General features: G+C 41.9%; 1 protein-coding gene across 2 annotated transcripts in view; it reads right to left on the bottom strand.

Annotated features, from left to right (window-relative positions):
• Nucleotides 1-14,810, bottom strand: part of TMTC1 (transmembrane O-mannosyltransferase targeting cadherins 1) — a 259,231-nt gene extending 244,421 nt beyond the window's left edge. For both annotated transcript variants that reach the window (XM_082742146.1, XM_082742147.1), the window contains exon 1: nt 14,225-14,810. In XM_082742146.1, the coding sequence (XP_082598272.1) occupies nt 14,225-14,532 (308 nt within the window). In that variant the 5' untranslated portion in view covers nt 14,533-14,810. The remainder of the gene's footprint in view (nt 1-14,224) is intronic.
• Between the last annotated feature and the right edge of the window lie 10,457 nt (nt 14,811-25,267).

Below are 25,267 nucleotides of genomic sequence, written 5' to 3'. Positions count from 1 at the left end.
CCAGAACAGGTCACAGGGTCACAGTGTCCACCAAGAAGTTAACAAGAGGAGGAGTGGGGAAGGAAGAGGAAAGCCATTTGCTGCCCCTCCTTTTCCACCCACTCACAGAGCCTGGATCTCTAGATAAAGCCCCTTACTCCTTTTAATTTTCTTCCATGGAAAATAGTTCTGGATTAAAAAAACAAAACCGGGGCGCCTGGGTGGCTCAGTGGGTTAAAAAAACAAAACCGGCTGTGTCCCTGGAAGAGACTTCTACTACGGAACAGACTAGGACCCTTCTTCCAGGAGACCCCAGGTCAGTCAGTCAAACAGCTCTACCTCCATACTCCCACCTAACAGGTCATGATTCTCCCCTGTCGTGACTCAAGCCTGGCTTTCCACCAAGCCTGGAGTTTCCCAGGTACAGAGACGAAGCAACATCTAAGAGGGCTGCACATCTACTTCATTCCTACAAACAGTGTGATTAACTGGCCACCACCAGCGATCCCTCCCAGGGGGTCATGGGCATCCTGATCACCCTTAGGTCCCTGCTGCCTGTCTGCCTTTCGTGGTAAATGCACCCTCCTTGTCTTGGGCAGCTAAGCTCTGCCACTGGCATCCGGCTCTCCCAGACCCCAGCAGAAAGCCCACCTCAGTCGCATCTCCCACATCACACCTGCCCACAGACAAGAGCCAAAGCAGAGCTTCTCCAAGCTGCAGGTGCTCCCTCACTAACGTAGTTCTTAATGCCTCAGTGGAGGGAAGATCGCTGGCCCTCAAGGACTGTAGTAGAGGGGTGGGAGGAAGGTGTGGGCCGGCGGCATGTGGTAAACGCACGGCAACATTCCTCTCAATGAGCTTTTGGATTCTTTTTTCTGTAACACTCCAGAGATACTTGGCATCTCAGCTTCATGTAACATATGCTCCCACTGGGTCCCAGTGGTTCCCAGATTCTGAATCCCCTGACGTGCATGCTACAATTGCCAATTCCCTCATTCCACCCCCAAGATAATTGTAAGTTAGTAAATGTGAAATAGGACCTGGAGATCTGTCCCAAGAAACCCAGTGATTCAAACCAGGTGATACTCAGAACAATGAGAGACACGCATCTCAATACTTAAAGGAAGGCTACCTATCTTTGCCATGATTACCTGGGAAATCCAGTTTTCTCAGCAATAACACAACATACATTCTTTCGCAATACAAACTACAAACCAGGGAAAAGAAAAAATTAAATGTACTTTAACCATCCTAACCTGAACTGTCTCTGCTATCTCAAGTAACGAGTCTTCCAACACTTTCCTTGAGAGTTTCCACTGCCCAATACTGAACACACAGAACATTCTCCGGTCTTCCTCAACTGCCATTCATTTTTCTTCTTCCCTCTCTTGCCATCCTCTCAGCTCTCAAACACTAATAAGTGGTTTCCATAGTCTTCTTAGATCATTCAACCAATAAATAACAACATCTGGTTTTTCTCGTTTTCCTCTAAGGCGAATCCCTTTGGCCCTTAATCATTTTGGTTGCTCTTCTTCTGCATTCCCTCTAGTATCAAGAATAAATCAGCAAATCATCACTTTATGTTTCAAAGAACCAAAGGATATGATTTGCAGGCACCAAGGCAAGTAACACAGTGCAAAGGGGGAGACGGGTGCTCCGAGACACAAATAAAATTTATGGTCTGGGTTTGTGCTCAAGGCATCCCATTCTCCCCTGGCTATGAGGAAGCTATGGGGAGGGAACAAGGCAAGAGGGACTTGTCAGGAGGAGCCCACACCCATGCAAGGGATAGTTATTGTCATGAGGGTCCCGTAAGTGCTCAGAGTAACAAGTACATCAAAGAAACGCTGGGGAAACTAAGAGGAAGAAGATCTGTGACAAGGCAGCAAGTCTCAAAAGAAAATCTTCAAAAAGAGAGTCAGCAAATAATAAAAATTTAAAATAAAAATAATAAAAATTTAAAAATTAAAATTAAAATAATTTTAAAAATAAACCGATATAAATATAGTTTAGTTAGAAGCATAATTGAGTTGTCAGTTTTTAGCCAAATCGTTTTCCTTTAAAGGTACATTTTTGGTAAAGTTCCTGGATGCGCTACAATTCTGACAGTGACTAGCCAGAGTTTATGTGGGGACAAACTCCTGCACAGGGCTGCACTCCCTTCAGACACTAGCTGCAAGTTCAACGGTCCCCAGGCTACCTGCCCTGCTGACCAACTGACCACAAATCTTGGGGTTCCCACAACTCCCTCAGATTTGATAATTTTTAGGAATGACTCACAGAATTCGAGAAAGCATTACACTTGTGATTTCAATTTTATTGTACAGGATAAAAATCAAAACCTGTCCAAAAAAAAAGACTCATGGAGACAGGTCTGAGAGGGTCCCAAACAGAAACCTTTCTTGTCATCACCTCCTCAGCATGATATATGAATACCAATCAGGCAAACTCAACAAGCTTCAATGTCAAGTTTTTAACTGGGGTTTCATTACTTAGGTTGATTGATAGAATCAATCACTGGGCATGTGACTGAACTCAATCTCCAGCACCACCTTCCCTGCCTGGAGGTTGGAAGGTAGGGCTTGTATGTGGCAAAGTCCCATCGTTCTAAACCTACAACTGGTCTTTCCAGCATAGCCAGCCCAGATGCCTATCAGATGGTCCATCGTGAGTTACCTCTTCCTTAGCACAAACTCAAGGGTGATCTTGGGACCCACTGTGAGCAGCAGAGACACTCCCATCACTCAGGAATTTCCAAGGGTTTAGAAGCTCCCTCCCAGGAACCTGGGATAAAGGTCAAATTCTTTATTCTACAGTACTTGGCGACAGAAAGTCACAGTCATCATAGTTCCTTTGAGAAAGTATTTTCAGAGCCTTATACTTTATTTGATCCAACTGGAAACATGTCATGTCTACCTCACTGGCTTGAAAAAACATGGCCTTTCTTTAAAGACTATAGGAAACGAGGATGGATGAACTTTGGTCCCCTGACAGCAAGGTCTGGAGAAAACTCTGTAATTCTGGGGTTTGCCTCAGAAGGCACAGCTGCTATGTCCAGTCTTAAAATTTACAGCTAACATCACATTTCAATATGCCATGCAAGAGGAGAATGGTCCCAAAGTGCTGTGGATCGTCATTCTTTACAGAGAGTCACAGTCCCAGCAGGAGGCAACAGGGAGCCACCACTGCCCCTTTCAGAATCAAAACTGTCCCTCAGCCTCCCATAAAGCAGGACCCACTGGAATCCATCTCTTGTATCCTAGAAATTCTTTATCTGCCTCCATTTTTCTCTTTGACAGAGGGGGAAAAAAGGAAATAAACCAAGAAACAAATTAAGCAGACTTTTTTGTCTATGTTATAAAATTGTACCCCTGCCTAAATATTTACCTGAAAAAGTCAAGCATTCATGTGAGTGATTAACTCATTCAATCTTTCAACAGTAATTTAGGAAGCCCCCACTTTGTATGGCAGGCATTGTTTCAGGTGCTAAGGATACACCTCATGGAGCAAGGGAAGAAAAGAACCAATAATAAATCCATGTTGCCAGGGTGCCTGGGTGGCTCAGTGGGTTAAACCTCTGCCTTTGGCTCAGGTCATGATCCCAGGGTCCTCGGATTGAGCCCCACATCGGGTTTTCTGCTCAAGAGGGAGCCTGCTTCTCCCTCTCTCTCTGCCTACCTCTTTGCCTACTTGTGATCTCTCTCTCTCTTGTCAAATTAAAAAAAAAAAAAAAAATCCATGCTGCTAGACAGCAATGTGGGCTACTAAGGCAAAGAGGGTAGAGTGAGGGAGTAAGGATGAAACATGGACGACAGTCCGCCATTTTGGATCAGGGTGCCAGGGAAGGTGTCAAGGAGGAAATGACATTTGAGCAGAGATTGAAGGTGGTAAGAGAGCAAGAGTGCATGCGTCTGGGCAAAGAGCATTTCAGAAAGTATAAAGGCACCCAGGCAGCAGTGGGTGTAGCCTGTAAAGGACACAAGGACTTTAGAATGCCGGCAGAGGTAGATTGAGGTGCAGACTAATAGACCAGAGGTCAGGGAAGTGGCCAGGGGTCAGATCAACAGGGTATTGGAGAACAAAAACCATTTCTCATCATTTGGAAAAGAACAGTGCCATTAACTCTGGCATGCCCAAGCACTCCTCCCCTGTCCCTCCCTCCTTTTTTAAGTGGAATGACTACGTATTCAAAGTATTCAAAGTTAGGAAAAACATGAACTGTAAGCTCCAAAGGAAGACAGAAAAGACATATGTTGATTTAAAATAAATAAATAAATAAATAAAGATTGCTTCCAATGGTGTTTTCTAAGCTTCATTCAGAGACTCACCTCTAAAAACCCTCATAATTCAAAAATATACTCCTCTGATTTTCCATCCTTCCTACACTGCCAGACTATAGTCCAAAGCCCATTTTACGTCTAAGGCTCATGCTGGCAGGCAACTATCTTAACCTCCGTCTCTTGGGGTTTCCAAGAGAAACATTAGTTTGGCATGCAAATTTCAGAGGACATTTTTTTTTATTCTTCTCTATAAAATCTTCATTGCCTTCAATCATATTTTTCCTTGGCTCTATCCATCACTGAACATCCTAGACAATCTAGTCAAACAATCTACAATGGCAGGTGTCGGCCATCAGAGACTGCGAACAGAAACTTACCAGCTTTATTGCAACAGACCATCTCTACATGAGTTCCAAAGAGGACAAAGCAAAAGGAACAGAACCAAAATGAACATGCCACCATTTCTTTTAGATTTTGGGCATAGAGGCTAGAGCTGATTTTCATGGTTGGCATATCATCTGCGACTAAAAGATGCAAACTGCTGCAAAAAAAAAAAAACCCAACCCACTAAAACCTCTCCAGATCCAAGCATTAAAATGTTGCAAATCCTTACAGCTGCACGTATTAAGATATTCTATTTTTTAACTCTGACATTTCAAACCACCCACTTTCACTCCTATGGTGTATATCACCATCAGAATCCTTCAATTAGATAAACCTTTATAGCGAATTGGTAGAATACTATGATGCAGTAGCCTAAAAGCAGAGACTCAAGAGTTTAAAATCCTTTCATTTGCCTTAGTTTCCCCATCTTTAACATGGAAAACCCCTGCTTCTTTCTTGTTGAAGGAAGCTTCTCCTTGCTTCCTGATCTGGATAGTTCTGCTAACAATCCACCACGATTTTTTTTTCTTTTTCTCAAGAGGAAAAGGGCAGAGAGGAAATAAAATTAAAAAGCTAAGCACCTTTTAAATCAGTCAGGGCCATTCTTCAAGATGGGGGATATGGGCATCATGGGTTTTGGTTCTGTGTCAATTAAGTGCCTACAGAGTGACTTCACGGGTTTAATGTTCTGATTCCAGAGTTAAAAACAGGTCATGGCCAGTGGAGGATAAAGAAGCAAAATAAAAAAGGTGACTGCTACAGATTAAGTTTTCACAGATGTTTTGATTCTGCTCTACAATGGTCCAAAAATATTTCTGTGTGCCTTTGGAAAATAATCTTATGAAAAGACCAAATGTAAGATTTGACTGTGAACACAAATTCATTAGAATTCTAAACTCATGTCAAGGAACACAGAGACAACCATTTGTATCAGTTAATGTTTGCTTAGAGAAGCAGAACCACCAGAAATGATAGAGCAGAGAGATCTGCTGTAGAGATCTGACCTTTCCCAACTGTAGAAGCTCCCTGCACAGCCTATGCAAGCCTGCTGCTTCTGCCTGCATGGAACGCCCACAGGGCAGGCATTTAGGAGGGAGGAAGGATGGGTGGACTTGAGAAGAGCCAAAAGCAATGAACAAGAACCCGAAGGTACCTCTGCTGCTCACAGCCTGTAAGACTCCAACTTTAATGATGCGAGTGGCTCAAACAGGCTGGCGCACTTCCGCAGGGCTGCACACACACCTGCACCATGATTTCAGGTAGCTAGAGCACCATGATCTGGAGAGCTCTGGAGATGCCATGAACCTAGCCAGCAGCGGGTTAGCTGGCATGTCCGTGACAACCCACAGGAGCTGTGACAGCACCAACACCTACACCAGCCCTCTGACCAAGTACGTGGCCACTTCACTTTCACTTTCCAAATCTCAGAGAAATTTCTCTAGTACATCTATAACCTAGTGCAATAAAGGGAAAGAATGTCCCAGAAACAGAGTTCCAACTCCAATAAATTGATGTAATACAAAGCCGTCATATCTTGGTGAACTGATTTCATTTTCCTTTGCACCCTGCCCCACAATCTGGTAGAATAGACACTAAAAATCCACTTCCTTTTCAGCCGATTTCTTATGTGAGAAAAACTGATTAATACATTTCTATGCATGCAAGTACCTTTATAGTAATAAACATTACACATCTCTATTTATTAACTTATTTATTTGTTGTTTATTCTTAAGGTAATTTCTAGCTCTCGATTATGTGAGACATTCATTCAGTGAATCAAAGATAATGAACTATTTTAATAAAAACTAAGTTTGAGGAACGCCTGGGTGGCTTAGTTGGTTAAGTGTCCAATTCTTGGTTTTGGCTTGGGTCATGATCTCATGGGTCGTGGGATCAATTCCCCCCTCCCCCCACACCCCATGTACTGCACAGAGCTCAAAGGGAGTCTGCTTGCAGAGTCTCTCCCTATGACCCTCCCCCACTTGCATGTGCGTGCAGGCATGCTCTCTTGCTCTAATAAATAAATAAATAAATCTTAAAAAAAAAAAAGCCAACAACAAAACCTAGGTCTAAGTTTTGCACTGGGAAAGACAAGCTACAGAATGGGAGAAAAGTATGTGCCAACCCCATAGATGACAAAGAACCTTTACCAACAATATATAAAGAAATCTTAAAATTCAACATAAAAAAAAAATCCACTTAGGACAAAAGATATGAAGAGACATTTTAAGGAAGAAGGTATACAGGGGGCAAATAAGCACATGAAAGTATATTCAACACCATCAGCCATTAGGGAAATGCAAATTAAAATCACAATGAGGTATCACTCTATGACTATCAGAATGGCTACAATCAAAGAAAGTGACAATACCAAATGCTGGTGAGGAAGCACAATAACTGGATTACTCATACAGGTATGGGAGGGTCTGGAAAACAGTTCATCAGTTTCTTAAAAAACTAAAAATGCAACCACCATGTGACCCAGCAGTTGCAATCCTGTACATTTATCCCAAAGAAATAAAACCAGTGTTTACAAAAAAACCTGTAAATGAATGTTTATAGCAGTTTTGTTTCTAACAGCCTCAAACTGCAAACAACCCAGATGTCCTTGAACAGGTGAAGGACGAAACCATGGGACAGCCACACAACGGACTACTACTACTCAGCAACAGAAAGAATGAACTACTGATATGCAACAAATCTGAATAAACTCTAGAGAATTATGATAAATGCAGAAAAAGCCAGTCTCAATAGGGTTACATATACATGATTCCACATATAGCACTCTCAAAATGACAAAATTATGGACATGGAGATTAGTGGTGATTGTGGAGCAGGTTGGGGTGTTACAAATTGGGGGGTTGTTAGGAATGAGGTGTTTATAACTATGATAAAGAAGCAGGAAGGATCCCTATGATGAAACCATTCTTTATCTTGACTGTATTGTAATCTTGGAAATCTACATGTGACGAAACTGCATAGGATGAAATGCACACAACAGAAATAAAAGAGTATGGGGTGCCTGGTGGCTCAGTGAGTTAAGCCTCTGCCTTTGGCTCAGGTCATGATCTCAGGGTCCTGGGATCGAGCCCCGCATTGGGCTCTCTGTTCAGTGGGGAGCCTGCTTCTCCCTCTCTCTCTGCCTGCCTCTCTGCCTACTTGTGATCTCTCCTGTCAAATAAAGAAAATCTTAAAAAAAAAAAAAAAGAAAGAAAGAAAAGAGAAAAAGAGTACATGTAAAACTGGTAAAATCTAAATAAAAGCTATGGATTGTATCAATGTGAACTTCTTCATTGTGATATTATACTGTAGTTATGCAAGGCTTTAACCCTGGAGGAAAATGGATAAGAAAACTCTGTATTATTATTTACAACTGTATGGAAATGAACAATTATCTCACAATGAGAAGGGTTTTTCCTTTTTTTTTTTTTTTACGCCAAAGACAATATAAGAAAAGAAAACTAGGGCCACCTGGGTGGCTCAGTCTGTTAAGCATCTGCCTTCAGCTCAGGTCATGATCCCAGGGATTTGGGATCGAGTCCTGCTTCAGGGTCCCTGTTCAGCAGAAAGCCTGCTGTCCCTCTCCCACAACCCCTGCTTGTGTTCCCTCTCTCGCTGTGTCTCGATCAAATAAATAAATAAAATCCTAAAAAAGAAAAGAAAATTATAGGCCAACATTTATGATAAGCACAGATGCAAAAGTCCTCAATAAAATCCTAGCAAACTGAATTCAACAGCACATTTAAAGGAACATAAGCCATAACCACCTGGGTTTTATCCCTGGGATGCAAGAATGGTTCGACATGCACAACTCACTCAATGTTACATACCACATTAACAGAATGGAGGGTACAAATTACATGATCATGTCCAGAGACGCAACAAAAGGATCTGACAAAATTCAACACCTTTCATGGTAAGAAGTCTCAAAAATTAGGTTCAGAAAGAGTATCTCAACACAATAAAGAACATACATGAAAAGCCCATAATTAACATCATACTCAATGGTGAAAAACTGAAAGCATTTTCTCTAAGATCAAGAACAAGAAAAAAAAAAAAAAAAAGACAAGGATGCCCACTCTTGCACTTCTCTTCAGCACAGTACTGAAAGTCCTACCCAGAACAATTAGGCAATAAAAATTAGGCAAGAAAAAAGGGAAAAAAAGAAGTAAAATTATCTGTTTGTATATGGCTCTGATTTTTTATGTTAGAGAATCCTAAAGACAAAAAACCTGCTAGAATATTCAAAATCAGTAAAGTTGCAAGATACAAATCAATATACAAAAATCAGCTGCATCTGCATTTCAAGTTTAAAAAATCATCTGCATTTCCATACACCAATAATGAATGATCCAAGATTAAGAAAAACAATCCCATCTGCAACAGCATCAAAAAGAATAAAATACGGAGGAGTTAACCAAAGAGGTAAAGTTAACCAAAGAGGTAAAAATCTTGTATAATTGAAACTATAAATCACTGACGAAAGAAACTAAAGAAAACACAAATAAATAGACATCCCACGTTCATTGGTAGAAGACTTACTATTGTTAAAATGTCCATAATACTCAAAGCCAATTATAGTCAATGTATTCTATATTAATATACAAATAGATTTTTTTTACTGAAACAAAAAAAAAAAAAAAAAAATCATAAAATTCATTTGGAACTACAAAAAATCCTGAATATACAAAGCAATTTTGAGAAAGAACAAAGCTGGAAGCATCACACTTCCTGATTTCAAACCATATTACAAAGCTACAATAATTAAAACAGTATGGTAGTGGAATAAAAACAAACACACTTACCAATGGAAAAGAATAGAGAGGCCAGAAAGTAACCTACACATATATGGTCAAATGATCTTCAACATAAAGGCCGAGTATACACAGCAGGGAAAGGATAGTCTCTTCAACAGTGTTAGGAAAAATGGTATCCACATGCAAAAGAATAAACCTGGATGCTTATCTTACACTATACACAAAAATCAACTTAAAATGTACTGACAACTTATCTAGACCTGAAACTGTAAAACTTCCAGAAGAAAAACAGGGGTCATGATGCCAGGGTCCCAGGATAGAGCCCCACATCAAGCTCCTTGCTCAGTGCAGAGCCTGCTTCTCTCTCTCCCTCTGCTGCTGCACCTCCCCCCCACAGCTTGTGCGCTCTCGCGCTCTCCTCACTCTCTCTCTCTCACTCTCGCTCTCCCCCTGTCAAATAAATAAAATCTTAAAAAAAAAAAAATGGGGAAAACTTCATGATGTTAGACTTAGCAATGATTTTTTAAAATATGACACCCAAAGTACAAACAATTAAAAAAAATTAGGTAACTGGGACTACATCAAACTAAAAAACCACTGTACGGCAAAGGAAGTAACCAGCAGGGTTAAAAGGCAACCAATGGAATAGCCAAGGCATGTATCTGATATGTTAAATACGTAAGAAACTCCAACTCAAGGTTAAAAAAAAAAAAAAAAAAAAAAAAAAGGATGAAAAAATGGGCAAAGGGCCTGAACAGATATTTTTCAATAAAGACTCAGCCATAAAAAAAGAAAAGCTTGCCATTTGTGACAACATGGAAGGTATAATGCTAAATGAAGTAAGTCAGAGAATGAAGAATACCACATTACTACATTTATATGTGGAATTAGAAAACAAAACAAACAGAACAAAACAGAAACAGACTCAAACACAGGAAACAAATAACTGGTTACCAGAGGGGACGGTGGGGGGGGGGGGGGCGGCAAAATAGGTGAAGGGCATTAAGAAATACAAACTTCCAGTTATAAAATAAATAAGTCATGGAGATGTAATGTACAGCCTAGGGAACACAGTCAATCATATTGTAATAAATTTGTATAGTGACAGATGGCAACCAGACCTATAGTGGGAACCATTTTATAATATATAAAAACATCAAGTCACTAAGGTATACATCTGAAACTAATAGGGTATCATATGTCAATTATAGTTTAAAAAAAAAAAGACAAATGGCCAACAGTACGTACATGAAGATACTTAACATCACTAATCCTCAGGGAAATGAAAAGCAAAATCAAAATCATAAGGAGTTATCGCCTCTGTCACACCCTATTAGGCTGGCTTTTATTAAAAAAAGGTAAGTGTTGGCAAGTATGTAGAAAACTAGAACCACTGTACAGTACTGGTGGGAACGTAAAAGGTGCCGCTCCTATGGAGAACAGTATAGAGATTTCTCAAAAAGTTAAAAATACAATCAGCTAATAAGGCAGCAATCCTATTTCTGGTTAAAAATCCAAAAGAATTGAAATCAGGATCTTGAAGAGATATATGCACTGCCAAGTTCACTGCAGCAATACTCACAATAACTAAGACATGGACACAACGTAACTGTCCCTGATCAGATGAATAGATTAAAAAAAAAAAGTGGGGGAGTGCATGGGTGGCTCAGTCAGTTAAGTGTCTGCTTCGGCTAAGGGTCATGATCCCAGGGTCCGGGGTTAGAGCCCCATGTCAGGCTCCTTGCTCAGGAGGAAGCCCACTTCTCCCTTTGCCCCTTCTCCTGTTTGTGTGCTCTCTCTCTCTCTCTCTCTCTAATAAATAAGATCTTTAAAAAAAAAATTTAAAATAAGTGGTCTATACATACAATGAAATACTATTCAGCCTTAACAAAGGAAGTCCTGTCATATACAACAACATGGCTGGTGGGGAGGACATTATATTAAGTGAAATAAGCCAATAATAGTGCAAATACTGCATGACTGTACTTACATAACATATTTAAAATAGTCAAATTCATATGGAGAGTAGAATGATGGCTGCCAAGGGGGCGCGGAGGGGGCTGGAGCCCAGAGAGAGCTGCTGTTCAGCAGGTATACAGTCCCAGCTATGGAAAAGGAGTAAACACCAGAGATCTGCTCTACCACACTGTGTCTAGAGTTAATGATATTTTATTGTGCTCCTAAGAATTCTAAATGGCAATTTCATGTTAAGTGTTCTTACCAGAAAAAAAATAAATAAAAATGTTCTCGAATTCTCAAAGATTTTTATTAAAAACAGAAAACCTAGTTTAATATATAATTAAAATAGTGTGTATATATATTTAAAGGGCCACTTTATTTTCACCAACTATCTAAAACAAAAATCATAAAAATTTAATCTATGTAAAGAGTTTCAGGCCAATGCTTGTTTCACACTGAGTAGTTAATAAATTTGATTTTCTGTCCTTCCTTGCAACAACCTTTAGAGTTGTATGAGTCTAGCACCATCAACAGTACCCCCCCCCCACCCGCCAGGTTTCTCCTTATGCTGTTGCACAAGAAGATCCAGTGTGGAGAAAGCTTCCAGGTCTTATTTTAATTCACACCTGTGAACATGGAAAGATGAGCTTTCTCTTTCTAAAGAAACATCTACCCCTTTCTGATTAGTGCTGTGCTGCTCTCTAGATCTGCAACTCAATCTTCTCAAAAAAAAAAAAAAAAAGGATATGTTACACAGCCAGTAAAATGAGATTATACAAAGAGCAATGGTTTTAGACGCAAATCTGCATTTTGTAACCAATGAGAACACAGTGAGGAGTTGGCCCCGCCCTGCAACTCTCCTTCCTTACCCATTTCCCCAAAACCCTTGCTAACATTCCTCATCAGTGGCCTTGCCTCACTGTCTACTTCCCTCCCCACTCCTCTTTTCTGTCCCTGCCATCTCCAGCATGCATGAAAAAACACTTTAGAAACTCAAGAAGTGAAAACATCCTTCCCATCCTCCACCAAGTGGGCACTGGCATTTGGCCCTAACCTTTTCTAAAATGTAAAATGTTCAGGGTGCCTGGGTGGCTCAGTGGGTTAAGCCGCTGCCTTCGGCTCAGGTCAAGATCTCAGGGTCCTGGGATCGAGTCCCGCATCGGGCTCTCTGCTCAGCGGGGAGCCTGCTTCCCTCTCTCTCTCTCTGCCTGCCTCTCCATCTACTTGTGATTTCTGTCTGTCAAGTAAATAAATAAAATCTTTTAAAAAATAAATAAATAAAATGTAAAATGTTCAGATCAAGACAGTCTCCATGGCTGTTACAATCCCAGCACATCTCACGCTGTGAGCTTCCACACCTTAAATGAACCATCAGTCCTCACTGTAATAAATGAAAAGGCAGGCCGATCTAGAAGATGAACATATTTATTTGTGTCATCTAAGATTTTAAGAAACATTTGGAAAACTGAGAGTACTGAGCAACTCACTCAGTAGCTAAGGTTATCTTTCAGCCAAAAAGCAAAACCACTTTCCAAGAGGACTAATGTTTACAAAATACTCTCTTCAGAGTCAAATGTGCAATTTCCTCACTCTCTTTTAAAATACTGAATTTTCTTATGGACATTGGGGAGGGTATGTGCTTTGGTGAGTGCTGTGAAGTGTGTAAACCTGGTGATTCACAGACCTGTACCCCTGGGGATAAAAATATATGTTTATAAAATACTGAATTTTCAACTCAAGAATTAAGTCAAAAGCCCCTGAATTACTGACAACTGCTATGATTTCCTTTTCTAAGTCATCACAACCACCTGTCAAAAAACCTTGGCCTCCTGGCCCCAGGCAAGCTTTTCAAGCTGCGTATCCCGTCTCGAATAACTATTACCATAAAGACGGGTTCATATTACACCCACTGGAAAAGGCTTAAAACACTGATGATACTGAACCAATATTTCAAGTTTTTGTCCGGCACATTATAAGCTTAAAGGCTGAGCCAAATTAAAAAGGATTGAGTCAAGCTCACAGTGTACCAGATAACACTCATACAAAGCCCTCCTCCTCTTCCTTCTGAAGCAAGCCCTCTTTTAAATTCAAGAAAATACTCCACCCTACAAAACCCTGGCGTTCTCTCGGTTCCTTTTACACTTCATTCACACCAGAAATGCTGAATCATGACTCTGAGGTTGTAAAACAAAAACTATTTCGACTGGGACACCAGGATCTCCAGAGGATCCCACGCTCTGCCTTCCTTTGCTTTGCATCTTATCTAAACCCCGAGCCCTTCCGCAGACCTGCAGACTGGAAAGGCTCCGGGAGCAGCCAAAGACTGCAGGTCGGAGGAGAGCCTCCGCTCCCATTGCTGCGCCTCCCCAAAACCCGTGCAGCCCTGGCACGGCTCTCGCCTCTCCTCCGAACGCAACCCCAAAGGGACTGATTCTCTCGCCATCAGCAAGGCTGCCCAACAATCTCCGAGAAATTCCCAACTTGAAAGCATCCCCACCACAGCCTCCAGTCCGAAACTCGCCGGGCTCGCGCGGTCGCACTGGACCAAGTGCGGGAGCAGCTCTAGCAGCCCTGCTCCCAGCCCTAGCCCGAGAGACCAGCCCGCCGAGAGCGCAGACTCCAGAGAAACTCGATCCCAACTCCCAGTCCGCGCCTCCCGAACCGCCCCGGGAGCCCAGAGAAGCGGGGCCGGGGACAGCGGCGCGGAGTGGCGTGGACAGCAGCAGAGGAGGGAGGCGTGGAGAGGAAGGGGCCCCAAGAAAAGAAACGACCCCCCCACCCCGAGCTGGTCCCGCAACTTCTCCCAGCTCGGACGAGAGGCGAAGAGAAACGGCTACGGCTGCGAGCGCGAGCTAAGGGACTCACTTGAAGGTGAGGACGCAGAGCGGCCGGTAGGACTTGTGGCTGGTGTTCTCGGCCATGCCCTTGCCCCAGAAGTCGTTGGTGAAAATGCCCCAGCGAAGCGGGGCGCCCGGCCGTACGTCGGGGTTGTTCACGATCGCCCACACGTCGTCGTGCACGAACTCGCCCTGCAGGGAGCGGCCGTAGCATAGGCAGCTCGCCCCGGCCAGCAGCGCCGCGGCCCCGGCCGGCCCGAGTCCGCAGCCCCGCCGCCGGGAGGGCGCGCGGTCCCCGCTGCCGCCGCCGCCTCGGGCAGAGCCTGTCACCACCATCGTGCCGCCGCCACCGCCGCTGCCCTAGCCGCTCCCAGGCGTCTGGCATTCTCCCCGGCCGGGGCCCCGGTGGCGCGCCGCGGCTGCCGGGAGGTGGGCTCGGGCATGATGCGGCGGCAGCCGGACCCGCCGCTGGCGCCCCGCGCTCCGCCGCCGCCTGCGCCGCCGAGTTGGCCCAGCTGCAAATAAACAGCAGTCCCCCCGCCTCCCCCGGCCATCGCCACCTCCTCCGCCCCACTGCGCATGCCCCGCTCGCTCTCGCCTCCACCCGCCCCCCTCCATCCCCGGACTAGGGCCGCCCCCCCACCCCCAGTGCCCTCCTCCCCCGCCCGGCTTGCAGCCGCACTCAGCCCGCGGCGCCCGCGTCCCCCGCGCCGGAGTTCGCGCGCAGGTGGAGCGGGGTCGCGGTGCGGGGCTGCCCGAGAGGCGGAGAAGGGGCCCCGGGGTCCTGCCCGGCGCTCCCGCCCGTACTCACCGCCGCCCCCGAGTCACGGACCCCCACCACCCCCACCCCACGGGGCCAGGAGGGCCTCATCTGCGGCACCTCCCGGCCCAGGACCAGGGCGGGCTTAGCAGGTGCGCACCCTGAAACCCCACACCCCCCGCTCCGACCTAGAGAAAAGTGGCCCCGGCTTCCCGGGAAGTTCGCGGCTTTCAGCACCCCGGACAACGCGGCGGCGGCGGCGCCCGGCCACAGGCTCTCCCGCCCGCGCCCGCGCTCGCGTCCCGTCGCCCTGTCGGCGTCCCCTCCCCGGGCCTTTCTGTCCCCGACCCGCCTGCGCCCCGCGCTCGCAGCCTCCACTGGGGAGGCCGTGGGGGAAACGGAGCTGCCCGAAGTACCTCCCCGAAACCAAGAGAAAGGGTCTGCGGGCCGAGGGCTTCCCGCCCGCCCAGCGCGGGTTGTTCAGGGGCGCCGCGGGCTATTAGTCTTTCAGGGCCCGTCGCTCTGCTCGCACTTAGGAAAAGTCCCAGCTTCGATTTGGGGTTTGGGTCTGGGCATGGAATTGTTTTCTGAAACATTCTTTCTCAATTTATTTCTTACTGAAACTCTTTAAGACGATCCTGAGGATGCTGAGCAAATTACTTTTTCTTCCCATCTAAGTGGATCACTTGGTCTGATGATTATTTCCTGGACTGCGGGCTTGTTTGAACTGTTCCTGCTAAGTCAATACCACTTGAGGAAAAAGAAAAAAAAAAAAGGAAAAATGTTAAAACGTTAAGGCCTTCGGCTTTGACTCCCAATCTCCCCATGCTTCTGAAAAGTTATTTTCTTTTTCTAAAAATACTAGTTATGGATATAAATAAAGTAGGTATCCCAGAATAATGATTGCTAGAATTTCTCCAGATTTCAAGTCTGTTAACTCTTTGAGTCCCATCACAAATGGAATTTGATATATCCAAAGAGAAAAAATACAAAATTTATTTATTCCTGTCCTTCAAAAATTCTTAAAAGGTTCATTGATCTTAAAAAAACAAACAAACAAAAAAAAAAGTAGGGGCGCCTGGGTGGCTAGTGGGTTAAAGCCTCTGCCTTTGGCTCAGGTCATGATCCCAGGGTCCTGGGATCCAGCCCTGCATCGGGCTCTCTGCTCAGCAGGGAGCCTGCTTCCTCCTCTCTCTCTGCCTGCCTCTCCCCCTACTTGTGATCTCAGCCTGTTAAGTAAATAAATAAAATCTTTTAAAAAATAACATAAAATAAAAGGCAGAAATTGTTCTTATAATAACTGAGCATTTGCGTGACCAATTTTTTGGTGTTTTTTTTTGTTTTTGTTTTTAAGGATGTATCTGAGCAGTTGAAAACCCAGTGAATGAAGGCAAATATTCCAAAGTCAAGATGCATTTCATCCATTTTACTTTGGTGATTGAAACTTAGTGAATGTAAAATGAAATTGAGAAACCCAAGCATGGATGTCTTTATCCTTGGGTTAAAACTTGTTGACCCTTGATAGGTTTAATACCCAGACCCTACAGACACCTGAATCTACCCTCTTCCCCAAGAACACAGTACATACAGCCTTTCCTCTTTGCCTGCCCATCAATTTAAAAGAAATATATTAAGAGAACACACTATGCTACAATGTGCTAAATTGTGTGCCTGTGTGGTTGTGTGTATAAGGCTAACACTATAAAAGTCTATTTTTTAAAAGATTTTTATTTATTTATTTGACAGAGAGAGAGATTACAGGTAGGTAGGCTCGCTGCTGAGCAGAGTGCCCAGTGTGGGGCAGGGGCTCAATCCCAGGACCCTGAGATCATGACCTGAGCCGAAGGCAGAGGCTTAACTGACTGAGCCACCCAGGCACCCCTAAAAGTCTAACTTTCTAAGTTAAGAGCTGGCTAGGATAATGAAATTATCTTTTCTGAAATGATTATAGGTTTAATAAGCCAATATATCAATTCTTTACCTAAAATCCTTACCTTGAGACAAGGTCTTAATCCTAAAGAGTGACTAATAATGGATTTTTACGGAGACCTTTTCTCCCTCCAATTATCCTTAAACAGCCCAGCCCACCCCCTTCTTACCTGAGTTGTTTTCCTTTTTTAGATGCAGTGAGTTATCAGAGTTCTCCATGACAATAGAGAGAAGGGTGGAAGGAGGAGAACTGACTCCAAACACCAAAAAGATAATGGAGGAGATAAAAGGGGAAAGATAAAGGAAACCTCGAAGTGGGACTCCAGGTTTCTGAGCTCAGTTTCATTAAGTTTTCCTCTACGTTCAGTGGCATCTGTCTTCTGTTTGGTTTGGATGATGAGTTTGAGATTCCTCTCAAGTCCTCTCAAGCACGAAGCAGTAAGTAAATACTTTTTTAGAAATTGAGCAGTTCTTTGCAACCCCATTCCCTCCTATCTCAGTCTTGTTCTGTGTTCCAGGAATACAGTGTACAAGCAGTGACGTCAGAGGTGGCTTTACATTGATATGCCAGTCCATCATCCCCTCTGCTTCTCTCTTAAGGTGTAAAGCACTCATCTTGGCTAATAAATGGGTCCAAAAGGAAATGAGATTTCATTCTTGTTACTTAGTCTCTGATTATTTTTCAAGGATTTAAAATTAGAGCAATACTACCTTCTAAGACATCTTTTGTCCACTCAGAGCAATTTAAAACATAAATTATTACAGAAGTGCCTGACAGTCATACAGATTAAGTCGCTCATGTAAATTAAAATGTACCATGGTCCTTAAAGGAATTAGGACACAACTAAAAATAAATCAAGGATAAGTAGGTATTTTACTAAAACAAATTTCAAATTACTGCCCACTCTGCTTTTTCAGCCTAATAAACACCCCGTTCAGATAAACCCTATATAAAGGGACAAATACAATGTTATAAAGTCATAAATTCAGAAAAAGAGCCTATAATATAATTGGTGTTAAAAATAAATGTTCGTGATCTAGTTATTTATCTATTACCCCCTCTTGAGGAGAATACAGAAAAATAGGAAAAAAAAAAAAAGAACAAGAAAATTAAAACATTCTCACCCCATCACCCCCTGCGCCAGTGATAGGACAGGCAATATGCACTTGAAGAAGCTGGTCAGCACTAGGCAGGACAAGCATGGGACAGCCTGAGGTGTGGTGTGAGAACTGGCTGCATCCGGGCTTGGCCCAGGCTGGTGGCAGCCATGGCAGCAGCCGCCCCCAGAGAGAGGAGGGGTTCCTCATGGACCTAAACTGGCTTCCACTCCCATCTCCGGGGTGTATCTCTGAATTCTGCCCAGAATTAAAATTAAACAATGTCTGTGATCTTGTACTTGCTGTCTCTCAGGCAATAAACTTTGTCAGCAAATCACTACAAGATAAAAGCATACACATGTACATTAAAATAAAGCATAGCAAGTACTTACTAGAGTTCAGAATCTCTGGTTTTGAAAGCTGCTGCAACACTGCAAAGCAAATATCCACAGTCTTGGAAACAGACATTTCCTTTTTAGATTACTGTATACGAGAGAAAAAAATACTTTCATATGAATGAAATTTTAATTACATATATTTTTATTTTTAGACTTTAGTCATACACATTTCTTGTACAACCTACAGAACTTACAGAAAATGTCAGAAAAAAACACTCAAGGGGTGCCTGGGTGGCTCTGTTTTTAAGCATCTACCTTTACCTCGGGTCATGATCCTAGAGTCCTGGGATCCAGGCCCATATCTGGCTCTCTGCTCTGCAGGAAACCTGCTTCACCCTCTCCCACTCCCCTCCGCTTATGTTCTCTCTTTTACTGTCTCTCTCTCTCTCTCTGTGTCTCTGTATCAAATAAATAAATAAAATCTTAAAAAAAAAAAAAAGAAAGGAAAAAACATTCAAATGCTATGTATCAATTTGCATTTTTAACATTAAATTCAGGCTTACAACTGACTCGTATGAAGAGTTAAAATTTTTAGAAAAATTATCCCATCAGAATCATTAGCTCTAGAAAGAAGTACTACAATTTATATTTTGAAATAACGTCTCAGAAATTTATCTTAATGTTGTCATAACCTATAAAATACTTTAAACAGTTCTAGTAACAGTTGGATCAACAAAAAGATGCTTCTCAAAATTAAAATGCATCCAAAAAGTTGTGATTCATAGCATTTGCCGAATTTCTTGGTGTAAATATTCTTACTATGGTCAATTTCATGCTACCAACATGATGTCACTGAGCACAGAGATAGGAAGAAAGGCCTAGTAGCATAACATTCTACGTAATTCTCACCAGATACAGTAGACCTAGATAAGATCAAGAGCATATTAATAGTAAAATAATTACAACATGATGAGTTTTAAACATTTATTATCTTTGTTTTTAATCTAATCCATATGTTTATCTAACTAAGTGTTTTATAACACCCTTGTTTAACAACCAGCTCAAAAAACTCCTAAATATTTAATAATCCATTTTTGTCAATTAGTATGAGTTGACTCTAGCACACTATCAGATGAAATAAGTTTGGTCATTATTGGTATCGTTAAGTTTGAATTTGAGTTTAAGTATGGCACTCAGAGGCATAGGAAAGACTATACTTGTGTAGTGAAGTATTAGCCTCACCTGAAGAGAGGCCTGGCCTTTGCCTTAGCCACTGGGAGATAATCTTTAGGTCCCTGGAATTTCCTGCCTCACAGAAGTGTCTTTGTTTGCCTAGGGCTTTGGCCACCAGACAGTCTAACAATGCAGTTTATGACGGGAACTTTGGGTCACACAGTATCAGTTCTGACTTCTGAGGGAATCTAGTGACTAAAGATCTTAGCCTGACCTCTGGGAGGGGCTGATGACTGAGGTCAGCCATGCAGGCACTATGTGCTGAGTCCCAGTAAAAACTCGGGACACCAGAGGCCCCGGTGAGCTTTGCCAATGGCAATATTCTGGTCACATTATCACACATTAATGTCAGGATAGAGACATACCCTTGACTTCATGGAGAGAACACAACGGGCATTCTGTTTGGTACTGCTCCCAGACTCTGTTCTGGGCACTTCTTTCCTTGGCTGATTTTCATCTGTATCCTTTCTCTTTAATAATTCTTAACTGTGAGTATAACAGTTTTCAGTGAACTCTATGAATCCTTCCAGCAAATTATCAAAACAGGGTGGTTTGGGGAACGCCCTACACGTGCAATTGGTATCAGATGCAGGGTACTCTTGTGGAGACTGTGCCCAAGTACTCCTTAATTCTATTTTTCTACTTTTAAATTCTTCTGTAATATAAAAGTTTTTCATTTAAGAAACTGGATACCCCAGAAGAAGAATGGAAGAATCAACAGGCATTGTTAAAGCTGTTATATTAAACTCCCTTCTTTTCCACTATTTAAAATATTCTGGAAAGGCTATGAAAATAAAACAAAACTAAGCTAAAAGAAAGAAGGAAGGAAGGGAGAGAGATTGGGAGAGAGAGAAGAAGGAATAAAGAAAACCGTAAAAACCTAGAGCCCCTGCATAAATGCTGGTGGGGAGTTAACTTTGGGAACTCATGTGTGATTGTCAGTTTGTAGATGGTGCAGCTCAAAACCAATGACTATTTTAGAAAAGAAAGAACAAATTATGAGAAAAATCTGCAAGCATGGTTGGTCTATGTAAAATATTTATGAGTCGCCAATACTGTTTTATGTCCTATGTTGTACAGTAACACTTGGCTTTCACATATTTAATTTGATATGTCACATTTATCTATGTTTTGTTGAAATATAAAAATTATTTTCTTAAGAAATTCCCCACCTCACAGATGATCCTGAGGTCCATTCCCCACCTTTCCTCAGAAGGTCTGGGGACAGACAAAATAAGCAGGCTCGGGGCATTAAAAAGCTAATAAAATACCTGCCAAAAGCCAAGGACATTGCCTATTTCCTACATTATTAAAGTAGTTGGAGAACCTACCATGCCAGTTTTTCTTTGTCAAAAAATAAGATTATATCTGGAGATAATTTCCCTTGAGAAATAACAGTCTCCCATCTTTTCTCACTGTGCTGCTAAGTCTTCTTTCTTGGCCTATTTTTCCATATGTGAGATCATCGAGAGGGATATGAGTGAATCTTTTCAGGTCCCGCTGCAGCTTACAGGAAAAGAAAAGAAAAGAAAAGAAAATGTCTTTCAGATTTTATTTTTGGCCATGGTTCTATGAAGGAGACAGCAGGGGATTTTGTTGTTGCTGTGGTGGTGGTGGTGGTGGTTATTGTTTTTAAATAATTTTATGTCTTCTTTGCACATCTTGGATTCAGGCTGAATCTTATGGCCTTTCCGGTTAGACAGAAGACAAAGTAGAAACAGATTCTTGCTTTACAGTCTGTTTCACATACTCTTTCTCTTCTCATTTATTCAGTGATTTCATTCCTTCCCTCTAAAGTAGTCTGAGAGATTAGGAGAGCATCTTAGCCTTTTTAAAGAGAATGACCATTATGCTTATCCTCGAAGTATCAGAGCGTCCTGGAAATGCTGTCATTGCTAACTGATTTGTATTGATGGAAGCGCCCCAATTTTTTTTCCTTCATACTCGGCCCAAAATTCAGATAACAGCTACTAAGAGATGGTAGCATGAGAAACAGGGGTGCCAAACCCATGAAACAGGCCATAAATCCTCTCCTTTCCCATGCTTATCAAATCTTCACAGTCAGCTGTAATGGTCTTGCACATTCACTCCATGGGCCATTTTGGAATCCTTCTCAACATGGCCACCCAGGCTGCCACTCTCTGTGGATAAGTTGACTGGCCTGTGAATTGAAACCCTCACCATCCCTGAGCCAGTGGAATATAGCTGCCAGGAGGCATGGGTACTAAAACAGTGATGCTTTCCATAAAAATTAAAGTTTATCTTTAGAAAGTGTTTTCATATATATGAATATATACATATGTCATATATATAAAGTCTTATACTCAAATACACGTAAATTTAAAATTTTAGATGTTATCACTTCTATTGGAACAAATGTATTTCTGATAAATCTTTAAGCAGGCCTAAGAAGATTATACCTTATGTATTTGGCGGTACTTTTTAGGAGATGTCCATAAGAACTTTTATTATTCTGCCAATATATTATCAGGTGAGTGAAAATTACCACACAAGGATTAAATTGGCCATATTCAAGTTTTGCTAAGAATAAGATGCCTACGAAATGTGAAAAATTCAGGAAAAATAATAGGAAGAACCATTTAAAAAGAAAGTCAATAATTTGGGCACAAATAAGTACCCAGATGGCTACTATAGTTTTAGCTATATTTATTTTCACTAAAACTAGTCCTGAGTGTTATTGTCTGCCCTCAGATTGATCACTTGCTCATGAATGAAGGAGGGTTCCATTTAATCTATGTTCCCTGGAAGTAGCAAAATTTTGGTACTCCAATACCAAAGTACTCCATACTTGTTCTACAGTAATTCATTTTGCTTCCAACGGTTTATATTCAGGGTGCGCACAGAGAACTGGGCCCTTCTCTGCCAGATCACCATGGTGCATAGTTCCAGTTTCCAAAGAGATACTCTGAAAGTACCTCAGAGGGCAAGTATGAAGAGTATCTGAGCTGAGTAAAGAGCTTTGAAGAGTACCTGATACATAGTAGATCATAGTAAAAGTAGAGCCTTGATGAAAGATGGTGACAGTGGTGATGACTTTTCTGTCTCTTTCTTCAATTTTCTTGCTACTTCTGTTTCTCTCCATTATGGAAAATCCGCTCTTAAACAATTCTTAGATACCTGTTTCCCAATTCCTGGCCATTCATTCATTCATTCACTTATTTAGTCATTCAGTCTAAGAATATGGCTATCAGCCTAACCTAGATTGAGGTTGGACAATTGTAGTTTTTTGTTTTTGTTTTTGTTTTTGTTTTTGCTCATCACTGTCACTGCAGATGTGGGATGGAGACTACAAACTTTCTCCGTTTCTCATGTCAGAGAATGCCTCAGTTGCCAATGAGTCATCCAGCTGTTCTGATATTTCTACTTAGACTGGCAGGATCAAATTGCTTCTCAAAAAAACAAAACAAAACAAAAAACTCTAAGAACATTTCTTTCCACAATTTTAATTTCACATGACATAAATTGTTAACAATTACTTCATATATGAAATTTTTCATATTTTCCTATGGTTACAAAAGAATTATTAGCAAAGTTATCTGGCTGTTTAATCATGAATGCTTATCCTTTCTTCAATATGCTTTTCAAAAAAAACTTTTTAAAAAAAATTTCCTTGTGAAGCTTATGGTGAGTTTATGGTGAAAACAGACTAGCAAAAACAAAACAAAAAAATAAACAAAGTAAGATGATGAAAAGACTCTACTTTTCCAAGGATAGTCCCTTCCTAGGATCTTCAAGGACATTTTGGGTTTCTTTCCTTTAAAGCTACAGGTGCTCCTCTTAAGCTCCTCTATTCTGTTTGTTGTTAACTCTAGGGTAGGAGATAGAGAACTGATATTCTAGAGAAAGCAAGAACGTCATGGGTATTAGAAATAAGGGAAAGCAAAGTGAGAGACTTTCCCTCCCTATAATAGGAAATTAGACAATTCTAGTCAATCCTCCTTTGGCAGACAAAGAGAAATCAGATTAAACAACATTTACCAGGGGCACCTAGGTGGCTCAGTGGGTGAAAGCCTATTCCTTCGGCTGGGTCATGATGGGATCAAGCCGGGGCATCAGGCTCTCTGCTCAGCAGGGAGCCTGCTTCCCTTCCTCTCTCTCTGCCTGTCTCTCTGCCTACTTGCGATCTCTGTCAAATAGATAAATAAAATCTTTAAAAATAAAAAAAATTAAAAAAAATAAATAAACAACACTTACCTCATAACATCAGATTCTTTTTTTTTTTTTTAAAGATTTTATTTATTTATTTGACAGAGAGATCACAAGTAGGCAGAGAGGCAGGCAGAGCCTGAGAGAGGAGGAAGCAGGCTCCCTGCTGAACAGAGAGCCCAATGTGGGACTCGATCCCAGGACCCTGAGATCAATGACCTGAGCCGAAGGCAGAGGCTCAACCCACTGAGCCACCCAGGCACCCTCATAACATCAGATTCTTAACAGCAGAGAAGAGTCAGGCCAAGAGAAGAAGACAAAGGGTGAGCCCAATGTTTGGGGCCCTTGGGGCCTCAAGGATGAGTGAGAGGCTAAACAGAGCATTGATCCTGAAAGCACCAGGAAGAATAAAACACTCTTGAAGTCCAAGTTGGGCCAAGGATAGGTGTTCTGGTAACCCATTTTACAATGAGCCGGGACCCTGAGGAAGCCATCCTAGAAATAAAGAGGAACTGGAAGTAGGCCACCACGTCTAACGCCAGCCCAGCGTCTGGGGATCTGGATCATCTCAGCAAAGGTGAAAAGTAAGACTTTGACTAGCAAAATCAGAAAGAGTGTATCACTGGAAAACCAGTACAAAAGGAAATGCTAACAGTGGTTTCCCAACAGAATGAAAATGATTCCAGATGAAAGTACAGAGGGAGAAGAAGAATGCAATTTAAATATGGTGATATGTGATTAAATGTGGTTGAAACTGCATGCTTACAGATCTATAGAGGCAGAAAGTAAATTACTGGTTGCCAGGGGCTGGGAAGAGGGGTAATGGGGAGGACTGTGAGTGGCAACAGGATTTCTCTTTAGAGAAGTGAAAATGTTTTCAAATTATATTGTGGTGATGGTTGCACAATCCTGGGAGTATACTGCAATCTATGGAATTGTACACTACACTTATAAAGGTGAATTTGATGGTATGTAAATTATTTCTCAGAGAAGCTTTTTTTTAAAAAGGACAGAAACATACATGACATCAACAGCATGCCAATTAAGGGGGCTTCATGGACTTGAAGTGTTCAGAGATCATTGAATCGTCTGGGAAGAGGACAAATTAGGAATTAGTCATTAGGCTTTACAATGATGCTTTATGAACATATTGTAGGTCCGTTGTGTCATATTGCATACAACACACACATATACACACATTTTTTAAAAAGAATGATGGGCACCAAAGGGTTTAGTACTAACATACACTCTGCTTTTCCAGTCAGTTCCTCCTTAAAAATCCTAACAAAACAGCAATATGTTTTGCAAGTAAACAGAGAATGGGAAGAGAAAACCTTTCTCTTGTGTTTTCTTCCTAAAATGGTGTATGTAAGAGAAGTGTAAAGATTAAGTGATATGAATAAACTTGGTAAACACAGTAGGTACAGGTCACCTCCAACAATGAACTATTAAGGTTTAAATAATACAACTGACTTATATAGTAGGAAGGCTAGGACTTCACAAATATTTTTCTGCTTTATAAATGCTTTACTATTAGAAACCTTTT

The sequence above is a fragment of the Mustela nivalis genome (genome assembly GCF_964662115.1).
Source record: "Mustela nivalis genome assembly, chromosome: 7".
In the NCBI taxonomy this organism is placed as follows: Eukaryota; Metazoa; Chordata; class Mammalia; order Carnivora; family Mustelidae; genus Mustela; species Mustela nivalis.
The sequence above is the reverse complement of the archived record's forward strand: the minus strand, read 5'-3'. Positions and strand labels throughout refer to the sequence as shown.